The 15,505-nt window shown below is 43.3% G+C and overlaps 1 protein-coding gene across 1 annotated transcript in view; it reads right to left on the bottom strand.

Annotated features, from left to right (window-relative positions):
• Window positions 1-1,530: 1,530 nt before the first annotated feature.
• USP13 (ubiquitin specific peptidase 13) overlaps window positions 1,531-15,505 on the bottom strand; it is a 105,312-nt gene continuing 91,337 nt past the window's right edge. Inside the window, exons 20-21 of the mRNA XM_080929635.1 lie at window positions 8,122-8,206; window positions 1,531-6,023 (exon numbers count right to left, since the gene is read on the bottom strand). Coding sequence (XP_080785761.1) covers window positions 5,930-6,023; window positions 8,122-8,206 — 179 coding nt within the window. The 3' untranslated portion in view covers window positions 1,531-5,929. The remainder of the gene's footprint in view (window positions 6,024-8,121; window positions 8,207-15,505) is intronic.

The raw sequence follows: 15,505 nt of genomic DNA, 5'->3' as shown, positions 1-15,505 counted from the left end.
ACGATGACCCAGGATGCACGGTTCACAAGTCAGCTGGCCAAATGTAAGTCTCCAAGAAAGTTTGGAAAGAAGTCGTTAACTATGATAACACCATGTAGTTTAAAAACACTTTGGACCAAAACAAGGCCTCAACCCCCGCCCCCACTCCCCAGGCTGCAAGAATTATTTGTGCTAATGTGGTGATGTAAAATGTCCAGTATTCACCAAATTGTCACATGCTCGTCACACTTCGCCTGATAAATCACCATACCCACTGTACAGAGAACAAGATCAAGCCACAGGAAAGTCAAAGAAGAGGAATCGATGTTGATCCTGGATGCCCCATTCCTAACATTCTACCTCCCTACCACCCATCCAGAGAAAACAAACTTCACCTGTTCCATTATATTTTCCTACTATGACTGAAGTCTGTCAGTTAATACCTTTGAAAAGCTGAGCTGAAAACTCAGTGACCTTGCAGTTGAATGATGGGTGTGGCAGGCTCTCCTTTTAGGTGTGCTGGGGTAAAGAGCTTGCAAGCATTTTTCTCTAAACTGAAAATAACATGCCAACCACCACCTCCCTCATCCCTTTCACCAAAACTACGGCTGACAGTGAAGTCAGGCAATGACTGGGATTTTCAAAACACACAGGCTCATTCTTTTAAAACCTTTGAACAGCACAGAGACGATGTATTTTTCAAACAGTGAGTCGCGTGCCCTGTGTGCTGGGCAAAACAATGTGCCTATCCCAAAGACATTACTAATGCCTAAACTCCATCCCTGGGCTATGAGTGTTGTCTGGTACAACCAAAGGACCTTTGTAGATGTGACCAAACTAAAAATCTTTGTTTATTTGCACAGGATCTCTTGTAATCCAGACAGAACCCTAACTGCTTAAACAGGATATCCTCCTGTTTCTAGCTCCCAGGTGTAGAGGCCACAGGAGTATACTGAGGTTTAAGGACTTTGAGATGGAAGTGGTCTAGATTATTAGAAGTGAGTCAGTGGAATACCAGGAGTCCTTAGGAAAGAAGCAAGTGATCCATTCAAAGGAGCCATGAACTTGCCTGGTATCAAAGCTGCCAGGATGCTGACAGCTTTAAAAAAATAAAAAAGGGGGGGAGGAAGGAAGCAAGAAAGGACCATAGGAATAAATTCTTCTTGTCCTACGGTTTTAGCCTCAATAGAACCAGAGAGTGGATGTGTTGTTTTAAACCAAGCCTGTGGCAATGTGACAATAGGGAACTGTTCCACAATAGGAACATAGTGTCAGATATGCCATGTCACTGATATAACTCGTTCATTCTGTTATCACCACCGGAGGTCCAGGACCACAGAGCTCTTTCTGTGGCTGGATACCCAACAGGAAAAATCCAGACGTCAGCTTCCCAGATCGCCACCATTCCAACCCTCCTCAGGGTACTGGCATATGCTGGGGACAAAGAGCCAAGTCATATCAACAAGGCATGGCCAAAGACAGAATCAGGCAGTCCCCCATTCGCCTGTAGCATTTTTCAAATGAAAAACAGACAAGAGCCATAAAGGAACCTGAGTTTGTGAGAATAGCTTTTAATTTAAAACTATCAAAGCAATAAATTATCCATCTCCTTCCATTACAGGCAAGTAGTCTCCCAAACACTTGAAGTAGTTTCCACACCAACCGTGACGAGTGCAAAATAAATAAATGTTTTCCAGCAACCAATAGTGACACGGCTGAGCAGGTGGGCACAGGTCAGGCTCAGCCTCTGTGCATGTGGAGGAGCCGAGATCCACACAGCCTTTCCACATGCCCAGCTGGGAACGGAACACAGGACACGGGAAGAGAAACCACAAGAGAATGCTGCCTGAAATGAAAGCAGTGTGCCCAAACCCCTGCCCCAGCAAACATCCACAGCACCCTGAGGATGCTGGGAAAACAGGTGCTAATCCACAGGGCAGCTCCAGAGCAAGGCCGAGGGAAGGCCACTGGGGGCGCACTGCTTTCGTGGCTAGATTGGAGGGGATGTACTTTTTGAAATCAGAATGGCCCCAGAAACTACAAGACTCTTCTTGCAGTTTCCAAGCCTTGTCCAGTGCTCCATGTGCTCCCAACTCCAGCAAAACCATCTATGTTGCCTTGTCTTGGAGCCTCTGCAGGTTCCTGTCTTACCCATGGGATTTCACTGTCGACCTCTCAGTGCAGAACAATAGTGGGAGGGCCTTAGCCACACCTCTAAATTGTTCAGTAGCCAGGCTAAGAACAGACAACAGTGGAAATTTTAAGATTAAATGACCTTCACACGTAACCAACATATCTCTCATCATCTGCCATAGTCATTCGGCTTGTTGAAGCTTTCACGGTCTTTATTACACCACTGAAAAGCAAATTAGGACAGTAGGAAATTCTGGTGGCGTCAGGTAGGTGGTCTTAGCCATCAGCTTCACAGCACAGACCTCGTTCTGTCTCCTGGGATACTGCCCTGACAAGCAGAAGTACATTTAATCTAATGCCATCCTCTGTTCTGCCCACATCTCCTGGCAACCCCACAGACTATAAAGATCTGTGATGAAATCCAGGAGACATGGCATCGATGACGACAGAGACAGACTTTGTAAACGCCCTCTCTGGGACAGACAGCTTTGGCAGCATGTATCTAGGGATCGGGGCTAGCAACAACGAAATTGGGCTTTTAAAATGCTGTGCATGTCAGGGTGAGCCGAGAGGCATTCTGAGACTCTTCCAAGGGGGTGTCATAAATGGATTGCTGCTGTTGTTTGGAGGGGGACAGTAGCAAAGAGCCTCACAGACTGAAAAGTTTTGAGTTCAGGGATGGGAAAATAGATCAGCAAGAGAAACGGGATGTGGACCAATGATGTCGGGAACCTGCAAGCTAGGATGACTGCAGACTCACACACCTTAACTTCTGATTTTGACCAGAACCACAGACAAATAAACACAGAATGTGGTGGCAAGACGGAAGGAGACCACAGATTATCTGGTCTAAACTCCTGCTCCAGAGACAAGGGCCCGGCAGCAGAGAGACGCGGGCCTGTCACATTGAGATGCTGTCAGGACATAAGCACACTTGTAAGTCTGCAGCTGAGGTAATGGGAACCCAGAGGGATGTAGGGGAAATGGCAGGCACATTCTCTTACAGGTTTGGGAAAACAGGCTAGTCAATTCCAAAATACTGAAGCAACACTGATATAAAATGTCATTAAAATAGGATTCTTCCCAGTTTCTTCTCATTTAGAAGAAAAAGAAGATCTGTACCAATCTGGGTTTCTAACTAGTTATTTGGGTATTTCAACCAGCTGACAAAACAGACCATTTTCCAAGGACATAGTGGGACTCTACACAAACGAATATCAAAAGATATTTACAGAATGAAAGCTCTGTTCTCCACACAGATGTCTAAACATGGAGAGAGAGAGCCACACAATCACACCATACCTCACACAGAAGACTCCTAGCAGGTGGGTCAGCAGACACAACCCACACACGTGTACACACATGTGTAAGATAAGTGTTATATCCCACTGGTACTTCAGAGCTCAGTTGGTATATTCCAGGAGACACATGCAAGCACATTTCAAACAAGAAAGCAAGGCACTGCCCACGCCACTGTGTCCAGCTCCTGATCTTAGTGAAGAATAGCACATATACAAAACCTTGCCATGAATAGCCCTTGTGTTTGTGAGGCAGGGAAGAGGCAGCCAATATCCACTTTCTCAAAGTATATCTTGGCATCAGAAGGGCTAATTTGCTCTTCTTCTACCTAATGAAATTAAATGGTTTATAGCCTAAAATCTTTAATGTGGATTTTACAACATCGAGTTTGCAAAGTCTTATAAATTTTATTTTGTTCAAAATATACAGGCTATCTTTGACCGCATTTGAATTCAAACCTCTGAGATGCCCCTCCCCACTTGAAAGGCCTTTGCCTTGTAACACTGCAAACGAGCCACTGAAGGCGCAAGTTCTTTCATTATCCTAAGGTAGGTGGCCCTATAGGGACTGCATTTGTAAGGCTGCTTAGTGTGGGAATTTTCTTTTGAGGGGTAGGGGCGCTGGTCACACAACAGAGACTTAGGATCTCTGAGCCAAGCCTCAAAGGTGCCTCAGTGGGACAGTGTCAGGGACAATTACAGCATCATGAGCTCCCTCCACCATGTCATTGATTCCCAAATGGAAAAAGCATCGGGTAAGTCAAGAAGACAGGAGCTCACTATAACAGGGCCTACCACCTTCTGTTCAGTAAAGGTTCTTCAGAATGATCAAAGCCTGCTAGGAAGAGGGGAGGTGTCACCTGACCACCATGAGGATGAGGAGGGTGAGGCACAGACAGAAGGACTGGCCCATAGCCCACTGAGACAGCACCCAGGTGCACCCGGCCTCTGGCCCCACTCCACGGCCCAGGCTTACATGGGATCTTCCTTGAGACAGGGCCCCGGGGTTTGAACTCTGACCATTCAGACTCATCTCATCCCAACCTGATGCCTCTGCTTAACTCATTTTTTCTACTTCTTCATTTTTCTACAATTTCTACAAAGATCAATCAGACAAGAGCACGTCAAGCAGACAGCAATAAATCCTTTTTCATTTGATCAATAATCTGAACTAGAAACTCCAGAGGCTGGAATTGAATGCAAAGTGGTAAGATAATTACATACAGAGAGCTCTCTTTCCTCTCCACTGCACATCCACAACTCTGCTCTGATCTCAGGCCACAGCTAGGACACTGAAGTGACCAGGTGGGAAAGCCCCAGCTTTTCTGCAGCTCACATCCTTAAAGCACCCCAGGTTGCACCATGGGCCACACCAGATAGGCAGTGAGGGCAGAGGTGAAACTGGCCCAGAGAAGTAGAGATGTGAAAACAAAGTTCAGAGGCCAGAAAATCAGACAAACCACAGGTAGGCACCTAACGTGATCCCAGGACGTAAGCAGACAAACCCAGACATCTAACATGACCCCAGGACGTAAGCACAAGCTTGAGAGGTCAGTTACTTAACTAAAACTAAACACAAAGTTTTGAGGGATTGTGCAGCTGATGAAGAGATCCCATCTGCCCTTGGCAAAGCAGTGACAAGACTTGGGTACCTGGCATCAATGTCAAACAACACAGGCCCACATGAATGCCAGACAGCACTTAGAGGCCTCAGCTCAGCCCTCTGTAATCTTTAAAATCCAAGTGGGGAACTCATTTTTAACAATTGTTCCTGAGTTATAATTTTTAAAGATGCTTGCCTGCCTTTTCCAAATATGCTTAAAAGCAACTATTTAGCCTTTGAACACCAATCCATCAGATACACACACACACACACACACACACACACACACACACACACACACGCACACACGCACACACGCACACACGCATGCACGCACGCACACACACAGACACACATGCAGACACACAGGTACTCACACACTCATATGGTGTAATATAAAGTTTGATGTGATTTAAATTAAAAACAGCTTCCAGTGCAGATGTCCTAGTACTCATAGCTAGGTCAGAACTCACTGTGAGAAATGAAAACACCATGCCAATAGAAGCCAGTCCAGGTTTTGATTTCCATTAGGGAAAAATTTTAAAGTGGGCATTTTTCTCACTGTAGGGGGGCCCTCACCAGTGACCCTCAAAGTAGAAGAGAGAGAAAGACAGTGCCTATCTGATGGACTGGTAGCCAATGACTTTGCTTCCATCACCCTCTTCATGAACAGTTTGAAAATTTCCCATGACAGAGTTATCACTGCCAATAGAAATTTCGTCCCAGTTCTTTTCTGGAGGGCGTCAAGCGACCATACTCTTGAAAGAAGAAGTAAATACCCATGTAGTCCTCTGCATCTGGCTGACGGACTTTTTTCCTTCATTTTTCCTTTTTCTTCTTTTTTTTTTTCTTTTTATTTTTCTTTTTTGGCAAGTTAAAAAGGTGTATGGCTTCTTCTCGCCAACTCTTGTGAGGTTTAGCTTGGTATCCTGCGGTAAAAGTACATATATCCCAGGTCTTTGGGGGGCCTTTCTGAGGCACAAACCTTGTGGTCATTGTAGATCACCCATCTGAAAACAAAGACAGAAGTCTGTCAATTTGTGTCAGCAATGGCCCCATGTCAGGAAGAAACCACTGTACACTGTGGAGGGGAGTCTCCAGTAACTCAGATGCTTTAACATGAGGTTAAAACATGGCATAAAGGAACAGAATTTTGGTTTACAAAAAAAAAAAAAAAACCCACCCTCAAGACAATGGTTCTAACCCCAGGCTGGCCTCAAACTCCCTAAGTAGCACCGGATGCCCTTGAACTGTGCACCACTAGCTGACTAGTTAACTGGCTAACCTTATTCCCAGTGTTTGTGTTTGTTAAACAGTTGAGCATACAACATGTCAGGCACGTGTGCATACTTGTAACTCGTACTCAAGGAAGGAGGACCTCAAACTAAAGACCAGCTAAGACCACAAAACAGATTCTAAGCTAACCTGAGCTACATAGAGACTCTGGTTTAAAAGACAAAGTTAGGGAACATACCCCTTCAACCCACTATGAGAGGCTAAATAGTGGTACTCATTTGTTTTTCTTACAACTTTATTTTAAAAAGATACATGTACAGATTTTTTAAAGCATTTTGGCATAAAACTATATGAATATATTTTTGTCAGTACTTGATTGTTTTGGAGGTTTAATAGTATGAATTGAAATCTCACTAGTTACCATAAGCATAAAGTACATGTAGAACAGAGCATAATATGGAAACAGTCAAAGTTTTCTTGGTGTATATAGATTAAACATAATGATTTTTAATACCAAAAATTGCCATAAGGCTATATTCTTAGCTCTTGAATTATTAATGATTTAAGGTCTAGGTGTACCACACTCTGAGAGAGTGCTATACATTTATTTATTTATTTATTTTTGCTAAGAAGGACTGGGGCTTTCACTTTATGGCCTTTGAGGTTTTTTTTCTTTTTTTTCTTTTTTTGGTTTATTTTATTTTATTTTTGAGTTTCATATGGCCTGTGAGTTGTTTCTGGGGGTGTTCAGAGCTTTCTGGGGCTAGTATCCAATTATCAGTGACTGCATATTATGTCTGTTCTTTTGTAACTGAGTTCCCTCCTCAGGATGATATTCTCTAGATGCATCCATTTTCTTAGGAATTTCATAAATTCATTGTTTCTGATAGCTGAGTAGTACTCCATTATGTAAATATACCAAAATTTTTTTATCCATTCATCTACTAAAGGACATCTGGGTTCTTTTCAGCTTCTGGCTTTTTTGAATAAGGCTGCTATGAACATGGTGGAGCATGTGTCCTTACTGTATGTTGGAGCATCTCTGGGGTATATGCCCAGCAGTAGAATAACTGGGCCTTCAGGTTGGACTATGTCCAATTTTCTGAGAAATTGCCAGACTGATTTCCAGAGTGGTTGTACCAGCTTACAATCCCACCAACAGTGGAGGAGTGTTCCTCTTTCTTCACATCCTCGCCAGCATCTGCTGTCATCTGAGCTTTTGATCTTAGCCTTTCTGACTGGTATGAGGCTGAATCTCAGGGTTGTTTTGATTTGCATTTACCTGATGACTAGGGACGTTGAGTACTTCCTTAGATGCTTCTCAGCCATTTGATATTCCTCAATTGAGAATTTTTTGTTTAGCTCTGTATGCCATTTTTAAATAGGACTGTTTGATTCTCTGGCATCTAACTTCTTGAGTTCTTTGTATACCTTGGATATTAGGCCTCTATCAGATGTGGGGTTGGTAAAGATCTTTGCCCATTCTGTTGGTTGCCGTTTTGTTTTCTTGACAGTGTCCTTAGCCTTACAGAAACTTTGCAATCTCATTAAGTCCCATTTCTTAATCCTTAATCTTAGAGCACAAGCCGTTGGTGTTCTGCTCAGGAAATTTTCCCCTGTGAGTGGCACTCACTTTTAATTCTACCCAGTACTACAGAGGAAAAGGCAATGAATATGAGTTCAAGACCAACCTGTTCTACATAGTGAATTTCAAGCCAGCCAAGATCTACATAATGAGTCCCTGTCTCAAAGCAAAACAAAGAAATTTGAGGACCAGAAATAACATAAAAAATACTAGCACAATTAGTAAAATGGCTGATCACAGGAGGAGCCTAACACCACAGCTATCCACTACCTTCTGAAAAGACTCACCGTCCCTCCTTCTTGATATGGCAAACATAATGGCCACTCATTGTAGATGTTCCCATGTGACTGATGAATGCAAACAACTCATACACTAGGGAAAAGAAAACAATTCAGTTACAAGGCAGCAGTTAGGAACCAAGTGTGCTTCTGAACAGAATCTGGAGCCAACAGGAGACTGGCTATCTAGATTCACAGTTCAAGTCTATTAACTTTGCCGTATTTATCACACACTCGAGCATACACATAACATTGCACATGCACACATGCACATACACACACACACACACACACACACACACACACACACACACTGATATGACATTCCACTATCAAAGTGCTGCAAGCACTGCTGATGATAAACTTAAATTCGGAATCAGGATTAAAATTCCCACTCCCAAGTATGCATCAAGCTTGCAGATCTGGAAAAGTTGTTTTACTTTTCTGAACTTGTTTCTACCACTGGCTTGAAGAAAACAGAAAAAGAGAGGAAAGGAAAGGAGAGAGGGGAGAGGGGAGGACTGGGAAGAGAAAAGAGAAGGAGGGCTGGAGGGGAGGGGACAGGAGAGGGAAAGAAACTGGAAGGAAGAAAATCACCCACTCTGCAGAGCTTTTGAAATTTGGAGTCAAATGTCATATATAATCAGGAGATAAAATAACTCAGTAGGCTGAGGCAGGAGGATGCCAAGTTTGAGACCCTGATTCAAAAAATATAAAATAAAATAAAGGAGGAAAATAAAACCAGAGCATAACCCTGAAGTTTGTACATTGCTCTTAATTTGTAGCAACCCTGAAGTTTGTACAATGCTCTTATTTCCAGCAACCCTGAAGCTTGTACAATGCTCTTATTTCCAGCAACCTTGGAATGCCCTCTTGTCAGTTCTAAGAACATCAGTAAAGTCATTGAGGTTTTCTACATGTACGACCATGTCACCTGGTTACTTTTTATTGGGTTGAGGAAGTTTCCTTTATCCCTAGTTTGTTGAAAGTTTTCCCTCAGCCTTACCATCCCAATCAATGGCAATTTCCAGTCTTTTGGTAACTTGTGTCAAAAATCTATGTATCTTTCTTGCTCCTTATATCTCACCAAAACACTAGTAGATTCAGTTACTGTGTTCAACAAAATATATCCAAAAGCCAGTCATCACAGCCTTCCCCACTTGTGCCCTGGCTCCAGGTCACCAGTGTCCTTCTCAGGACTGGTTACAGTTCCCTAATTGATTTCTACCCCTCCCTGGTCCCTGACAATTTGGACTACTCTGGGCATAGCTCCCAAAGTGGTCCTTTCCTTTTTGTTTTGTTTGTTTTTGTTTTTAGTGGAAGTCAAACCATGGTCATTATTGTTCCCAATGCCCTCTGGTGACTCCTACAGAGCGCCAGAACCTCTGATTCTTCCAACAGCCTATGAGATGCCCTGATCCCTTCCCATCTTTCCCATTACTTCACTCTAATTACTCTGGCCCCTAGTAGGGCCTCAAGCACACCCAGTGTGTTCTGCCCTCAAGCCTTTACACCTACCATTCCTTCTAGCAGCCAACTTTTTTTTTTCAATCCTCACATGGGTCAAGGCCTTCACTCTGGTAACAGAACCACCTTATAACCCTCACCTCAAGCCACTCTGGCTGTTGCCTCACCCTCCTTTGGTTTCCAAATAACACCAAGTGCCACATGATGTCACATACTTATCTACCAACTGTTAGCTCAGTCTTGGACACAGCTTGTCAAAGACAAAGAGTTTGTCATTTTTCTTGAGATAGTCTAGGCATAGAAAAAAAGATTTTTATGAGATTATTGAATATTTTAATAAGTAAAAGAGGCAAATAACTCTTCTCATGTCCATACTTGTTTCTATTGATTCTTACATTGTATATAGTTTTGCAAACCTCATACCAACGTGTAAATTTAGGTATACACTGGTAAATCAATATTAACCATTAACCATCAACTAAGTGTCTGTTGCTGTCATACTGACTGGAAGAAATAGAACACTAGTTTACAACTCAGAAACCAAGAGAGAGTTGCAACAACAGTGATCATAAATGGGATTCAATTTTCAAAAGAGTGATCATAGACTTGACATTTGTCTCCCCTCCTCTGAGCCTTCCTCCTAGGCTGAGAACCCACTCTGCCTCCATAGGCAGAAAATGCTATCAAAGAACCTTTCCTTGGTGCCAAGCAGCTTTGTAAGCAAACCTCTCTGCAACTATTTCAAGTCAAATTCCAAATTTGCATCTGAAAAGAAGCAATGCCGGTCTCCACTGCAGCTCCCCTATAGGTGTTCAAGAAGAGAGGTTACAGTATTCCCAAGGCTTATCCACCCCACCAACTGTACCCTAGAACAGTATCGCAGTTCAACAGGGTATTGAAGGAGCAGTCCTTACCCCAAGCTTGTTCCTTAAAGCTTGCTTAGACTGGTTTCTTATACTATACAACACCACATGTCCAAGGGTAGCAATGCCCACTGTAGCCCAGGCCTTCTAACACCAACAAATAAAATGCACCACAGACTTGCCTACAAGGCCAATCCCATAAAGGAATTTTCTCAATTCAAATTCATTCTTCACAAATCACCCTAGCTTGTGTCAGATTGACACAAAACCAGTCCACAAGGCACCTTCTCCTCTTCAGCTAAGAACTAAGTAGTGCATACTCAAAATAATAAAAATTTGAAGTTTAGCATGAATCCCAGGCCCATAATTTAAATTAACCATGTCTATCAATACAAGCAACTTCCCCATGCATTATTCAAAACTTCTTACTAGGGACTAACAGCAAAAGAGAGAATCTCTTTCAACACATTTGCAGAAGCTAAGTAGGCAAGAGATGCCAATTTTTATATGTTTCCAAAAAGACTGAAATGACTAAAACAAATGGGAAAACTACCCATGGTTCTTCTCCAAGTCCCCCGAGATCCTGTCCCAAAACAACAGCCTCACCATGTGCATCCCTTCCTAGTCAGAGAGAAAACACAGCCTCAGAAATGTTGACTTCCAACTAAGAAACACTCAAAGTACCTGGAACGATTTGATGTGCATGAACTACTGCTACCAGCCCCCATCGGTAAAGGAGCATCCCTCTAAACAACCAGGCTCAGGCAACCTGTGAAACAGGAACTCTTCTCCCACACAAAACTTGCTCTGTGTGAAATTTATGAAAACTATCTCAGTCTTTCAAAAGGGAGAGGGTTGTTTTTATTTGTTTGGCTGCTTGCTTGTTTATCACATGGTACCAACCACCATTCCCATCCACCCAGCATACTCTCGTCTGTGCTCTATACTCTTGTTTTTTGAGAAAGCAGCTGTCAGATAAATTCTGTAAAAGTAACTTTTATTCTCCTGATAAACTGTTATCTTTCTGAGGCACAAAGCTTCAGTCTGCTAACCTAGGCCTGGTCCTGGAAGCTTCTAGCCTCTGTACAATCTTATCCAGGCCTAGAATGTTTTCAGCCTCTGAGACTTACTGCCAAATAAGCTCACCCTCTCCTAGTTCTTTCTGATCTCTGGTTGATTCAACTTGGCTGTTGAGGCTCAAACTCCTCTCCAAGCTGACTGATTCAATCTGGCTCCTCTCTCTCTCTCTCTCTGCCTCTCCTGAATTGCTCTGCTTGACCCCATCCTAACTTTGGCAATAGGTTCTAATCTTCTTGTTCCTTCTCATGCTCTGGCTCATTTTATCTTCACCTATGTACAGTTTGTTCTCTCCCTAGCACCTGTCTCTGTTCCCTTGTCCTGATAAATTTCCTCCCTCCTCTCTCCCTCTGCACTGTTCTCTTGAGGAGCTTCCCTTTCCTCTTCCTTCTCATGAGAGATGAGCATATCCCACATTCTGTCAAATCTTTCTCTGGTTTGTCACTTTAACTGACATTCAGTTAGACACCACTTTCAAACATGTGTGCTTCCAACTACAAACCAACTTTACCTTCATTTATTGGGATTAAAGGTGTGTGCTAAGGGCTGAGCCTCACCACAACTAGGGAAAAAAAAAAAAAAAACACTTTTTCTTTTCAGTAAAGAACACAATCTCGGGGTTGCTGTGTGATTAAATATGCTGCCACAAAAATCCCTTCAAAGTTTGAAGGTCAAAGAGGTTGAGAGCATTTGAATGTCATGTGGAGTAACAATCACCCAGAGATTACCCAAAAGTTAGAGATCCCATGAGTCAAAGCCCACTCTGTAGCCTGCTTTTGTTCTGGTGAGAGGAGAAAAAGAAATGAGAGGAGTATGTTGTCGGTGTGAACATGACTCTCAATATCTGAAAGTATGAGGTTAGGGTTGTACTCGAACAACTCAAAATTACCCATAGCAACGACATTGAAGTAAGTCTGCTGCCTCCAGTCTGAAGGGTCAACTAGGTTCATCTTACCACCTACTGCTCAAGTCCCAAACTTAGGAAGCTACTGCCAATTTACACCTTTTGGCTAGCAGAGATAAAAACCAGTTTCTGACCCAGGGGACTCATATCCTCAAGAGTGCTGTTTGAACACCTCTGCCTTTGACCTAACCCAGGCAAGCCTACCCTAACCTTTCTTTGTTACCTTGTCCTTAAACAGACCAGCATCCTGGACTAGAGCTGTGACTCAGTAATAAAGCTCTTCCTGGTGTGCACAAGGTCCCGGGTTCTAGTCTAAGCACTACAAAGCAGTCAGTCAACAGGAAATAAAAGTGAATGTCCTAGTTATTCAGATGTGCTATGCACTAGTGGTATCCGACTAGTTCTCCATCAACCAGCTAATCTGTGAGGTACATTCGCTTCATATTTTAAAAGTCATGATTTTGCCTTCTTGAAAATCACACTTTAACTACATGTCATTACACTCGTCAACTTCAGCATGGGGGTGCCTGACATGAACCCTCGGTCATAGGCAACTACTATATACAGCCAGCACCAGTGTCTTCTGAAGGCACGACCCCAGTCTGCACCGAAAAGAAGGAAAAGCAATAGACTGACTGTAAAGCCCAGTGGTTCACTCCCATCACCTACACTACAACGCCTTTGGCATTTTCGTTCTCATATTAACAGCTCCCATTACATCACTGTAATTACAACTGGCTACCTCAATTCAGTTGACCACATCCAGACCCTACCCATTTAAAGTGCTACACATGCTCTTCCATACCTGCTCACTCTCCCCACAGTCTTAGCCATGGAACCCAGAAGCATATAAGCCAGGTGCTTCCGCCACAGTGTCTCCAAGAACAAGCCACCTAGCAAGTGAGATGGCTTGAGATTTCCCTAAAGAACCTAAGGCAAAACTAACCTCAGCATCTTGGTCTGTTACTAGAGAGCTAGGTTTTCCACACTCCCCCATTTGTTCTCCTGATAGTTCCAGTGACCTGGGCTTGTTCTGGGGCGGGGCAGGCCCAGGCTGCCACAGAATCAGCGTAACAGTGTAGAGTGGTTAGCAGTGATGGAAGAAATGAAGCCATTGCTATGGCTGCCCATTCCTCAAGGCAAGGCTACAGACAAGTCCCTGGAGTTCTCTGTCAGAGGGTACTATCTCCCTTTCATACAGAGTTTAGCCTGTATGTTCGAAATTATTTTCTTTAGTTTCATTTCTCTTGTTTTGTGGCCCAAAAGTTCAGAACTCCAGTCTCTCTGAGCCTGCACAAGTGTTAGTGAGTCAGAAAGCCACAGGCTCTACCCATAGTGCTGTGAGACACCATCTTCTGAATAGAGCCAGGGCATTTGCTTATGTAAGCACTAACCAAGGACTCCTGCATATTTGTCTATCTAAGCTCCTGAGAACTGACTCTGGGGCTTCCTGTGCTAAGTAAGCTCTCTAACATAGAGCTGTATCCCCATTCCCCATCCTCATTATAATGCTTCAAATTATGAAGATCATGTCTCTCCAAATGTAATAGTCCTCAGGCACATGGGTATAAATTAATTGGCTCCAGATAATGGCTTTTAGGGGTGTTAACTATCCCTCAAGGTGGGAGTTCTGAAGTCTGGTTGCCCAAGTACTGAGCAGATGAAATGGGTGTCTGCTTCCTGGTTGAAAACTCTCAGCAGCTGCTGAAGCTGTCTGAACCACAGCAGCAATTCTGGGGTTTGGGGGTGCTGGGGGGGAATGCAAGCTTGAAGTAATCACGCATAATCATACAGTAATTACACAAGCAATCAGTAGGTTCTTTAAAAAGTTAAACACTCATTAAGCGCAACATAGAATGGGGATGATTTTGTTACAGCTACGTTACCCTGATATTGCTTTTAGGGAGTGGTTATCAAGTTAAAGTAGCTCAGATAGGCCAGAATAAGGGCTTGATTTCCAGATGTTAAAAATTTTTTTAAAAAAAAAAGTGTTCAAAACTCAACAGGAAATGAGGTACTAGGTCTAAAATGCAAAAGAACCAGAATTAAGGAAGAATGGTGAAAAATGGACTCTCACCTCCATCCTGATTGAAGACATGAAAATAGAGGCAGACGTGAAACACAGAGAAAGGGAGGTGTGTGATGGCAGCTTAGCGGCCACTGGATCTGATCCCCCTGTGAGCAGAAAAGGAGGAAGCAAGCCCCTGGCACTCAAGGCTGTGACAAGAGCTACCTCCTGAAGGCTGACAGTACCAGTGCCCTTCCCAAGCAGTGACACTGCTTGCTTGCCGACAGAAAAACAAAAGCACATGTCTGCTCATTAGCCATGACCCCAAATCCTTGGGACTTGAAGTGTCCAAGATGCCAGGTATTTTTGTTTTGTTTTTCAATATTTGCGTGTGTTAGGACCTAAGATAAAATAGAAAAATTTATTTATATTTCATACACCTATTTCTTAAAAATAGTTGGAAGGTAACTTATTATTTCTAGAGTGCCTGCCTCTCTGTAAGCCATCACATAAGATCGGGTGTAAAATTTTTCACCTGAGGCATCACGTCAATATTCAAAACTTTCAGACTTGGGAATATTTGGTACTCCAGTGTTAAGGTGCTTGGTCTACAGCTCTTTACAACCCACAAATCTTCTAAATGCAGCCTCTGCACATGTCCTCCTTGAGCCTCTACCTTGGCAATAATCACTTCCGAGTCAGGTACCCACCTCACTGTGTGCAGTGCTAACCTAGTGTGGAAGCTTCTGGTAGCCACTCTCCACTTTCTCACAGCCGTGCCACCCTAACACTGCTTTTCAGGGAGCGGTTCTCAAGGAAAGACTTCACTTCCTAGCAGGCTTCTTGAACTATGGAATATTGAGTACCCCAAATTCCAAATGTGGCCAGTTTGAGGAGGGCCCAACCCTTTGCATTGCTGACATGTTTTGAAGTAAGGTTCTATTGCCCCAGACCACATCTGAACCAGGCTTTCAGAAACCTCACACTGCTCTCCTCAGCCCAACTCTGAGCTGCCCTGAATGGGACCAACAACTTGAATGGAGCATATGACAGAGTTGGACTCTTGGAATCCGA

This window comes from Micromys minutus (genome assembly GCF_963924665.1).
Source record: "Micromys minutus genome assembly, chromosome: 15".
In the NCBI taxonomy this organism is placed as follows: Eukaryota; Metazoa; Chordata; class Mammalia; order Rodentia; family Muridae; genus Micromys; species Micromys minutus.
This window is presented reverse-complemented; position numbering and strand designations above follow the sequence as displayed.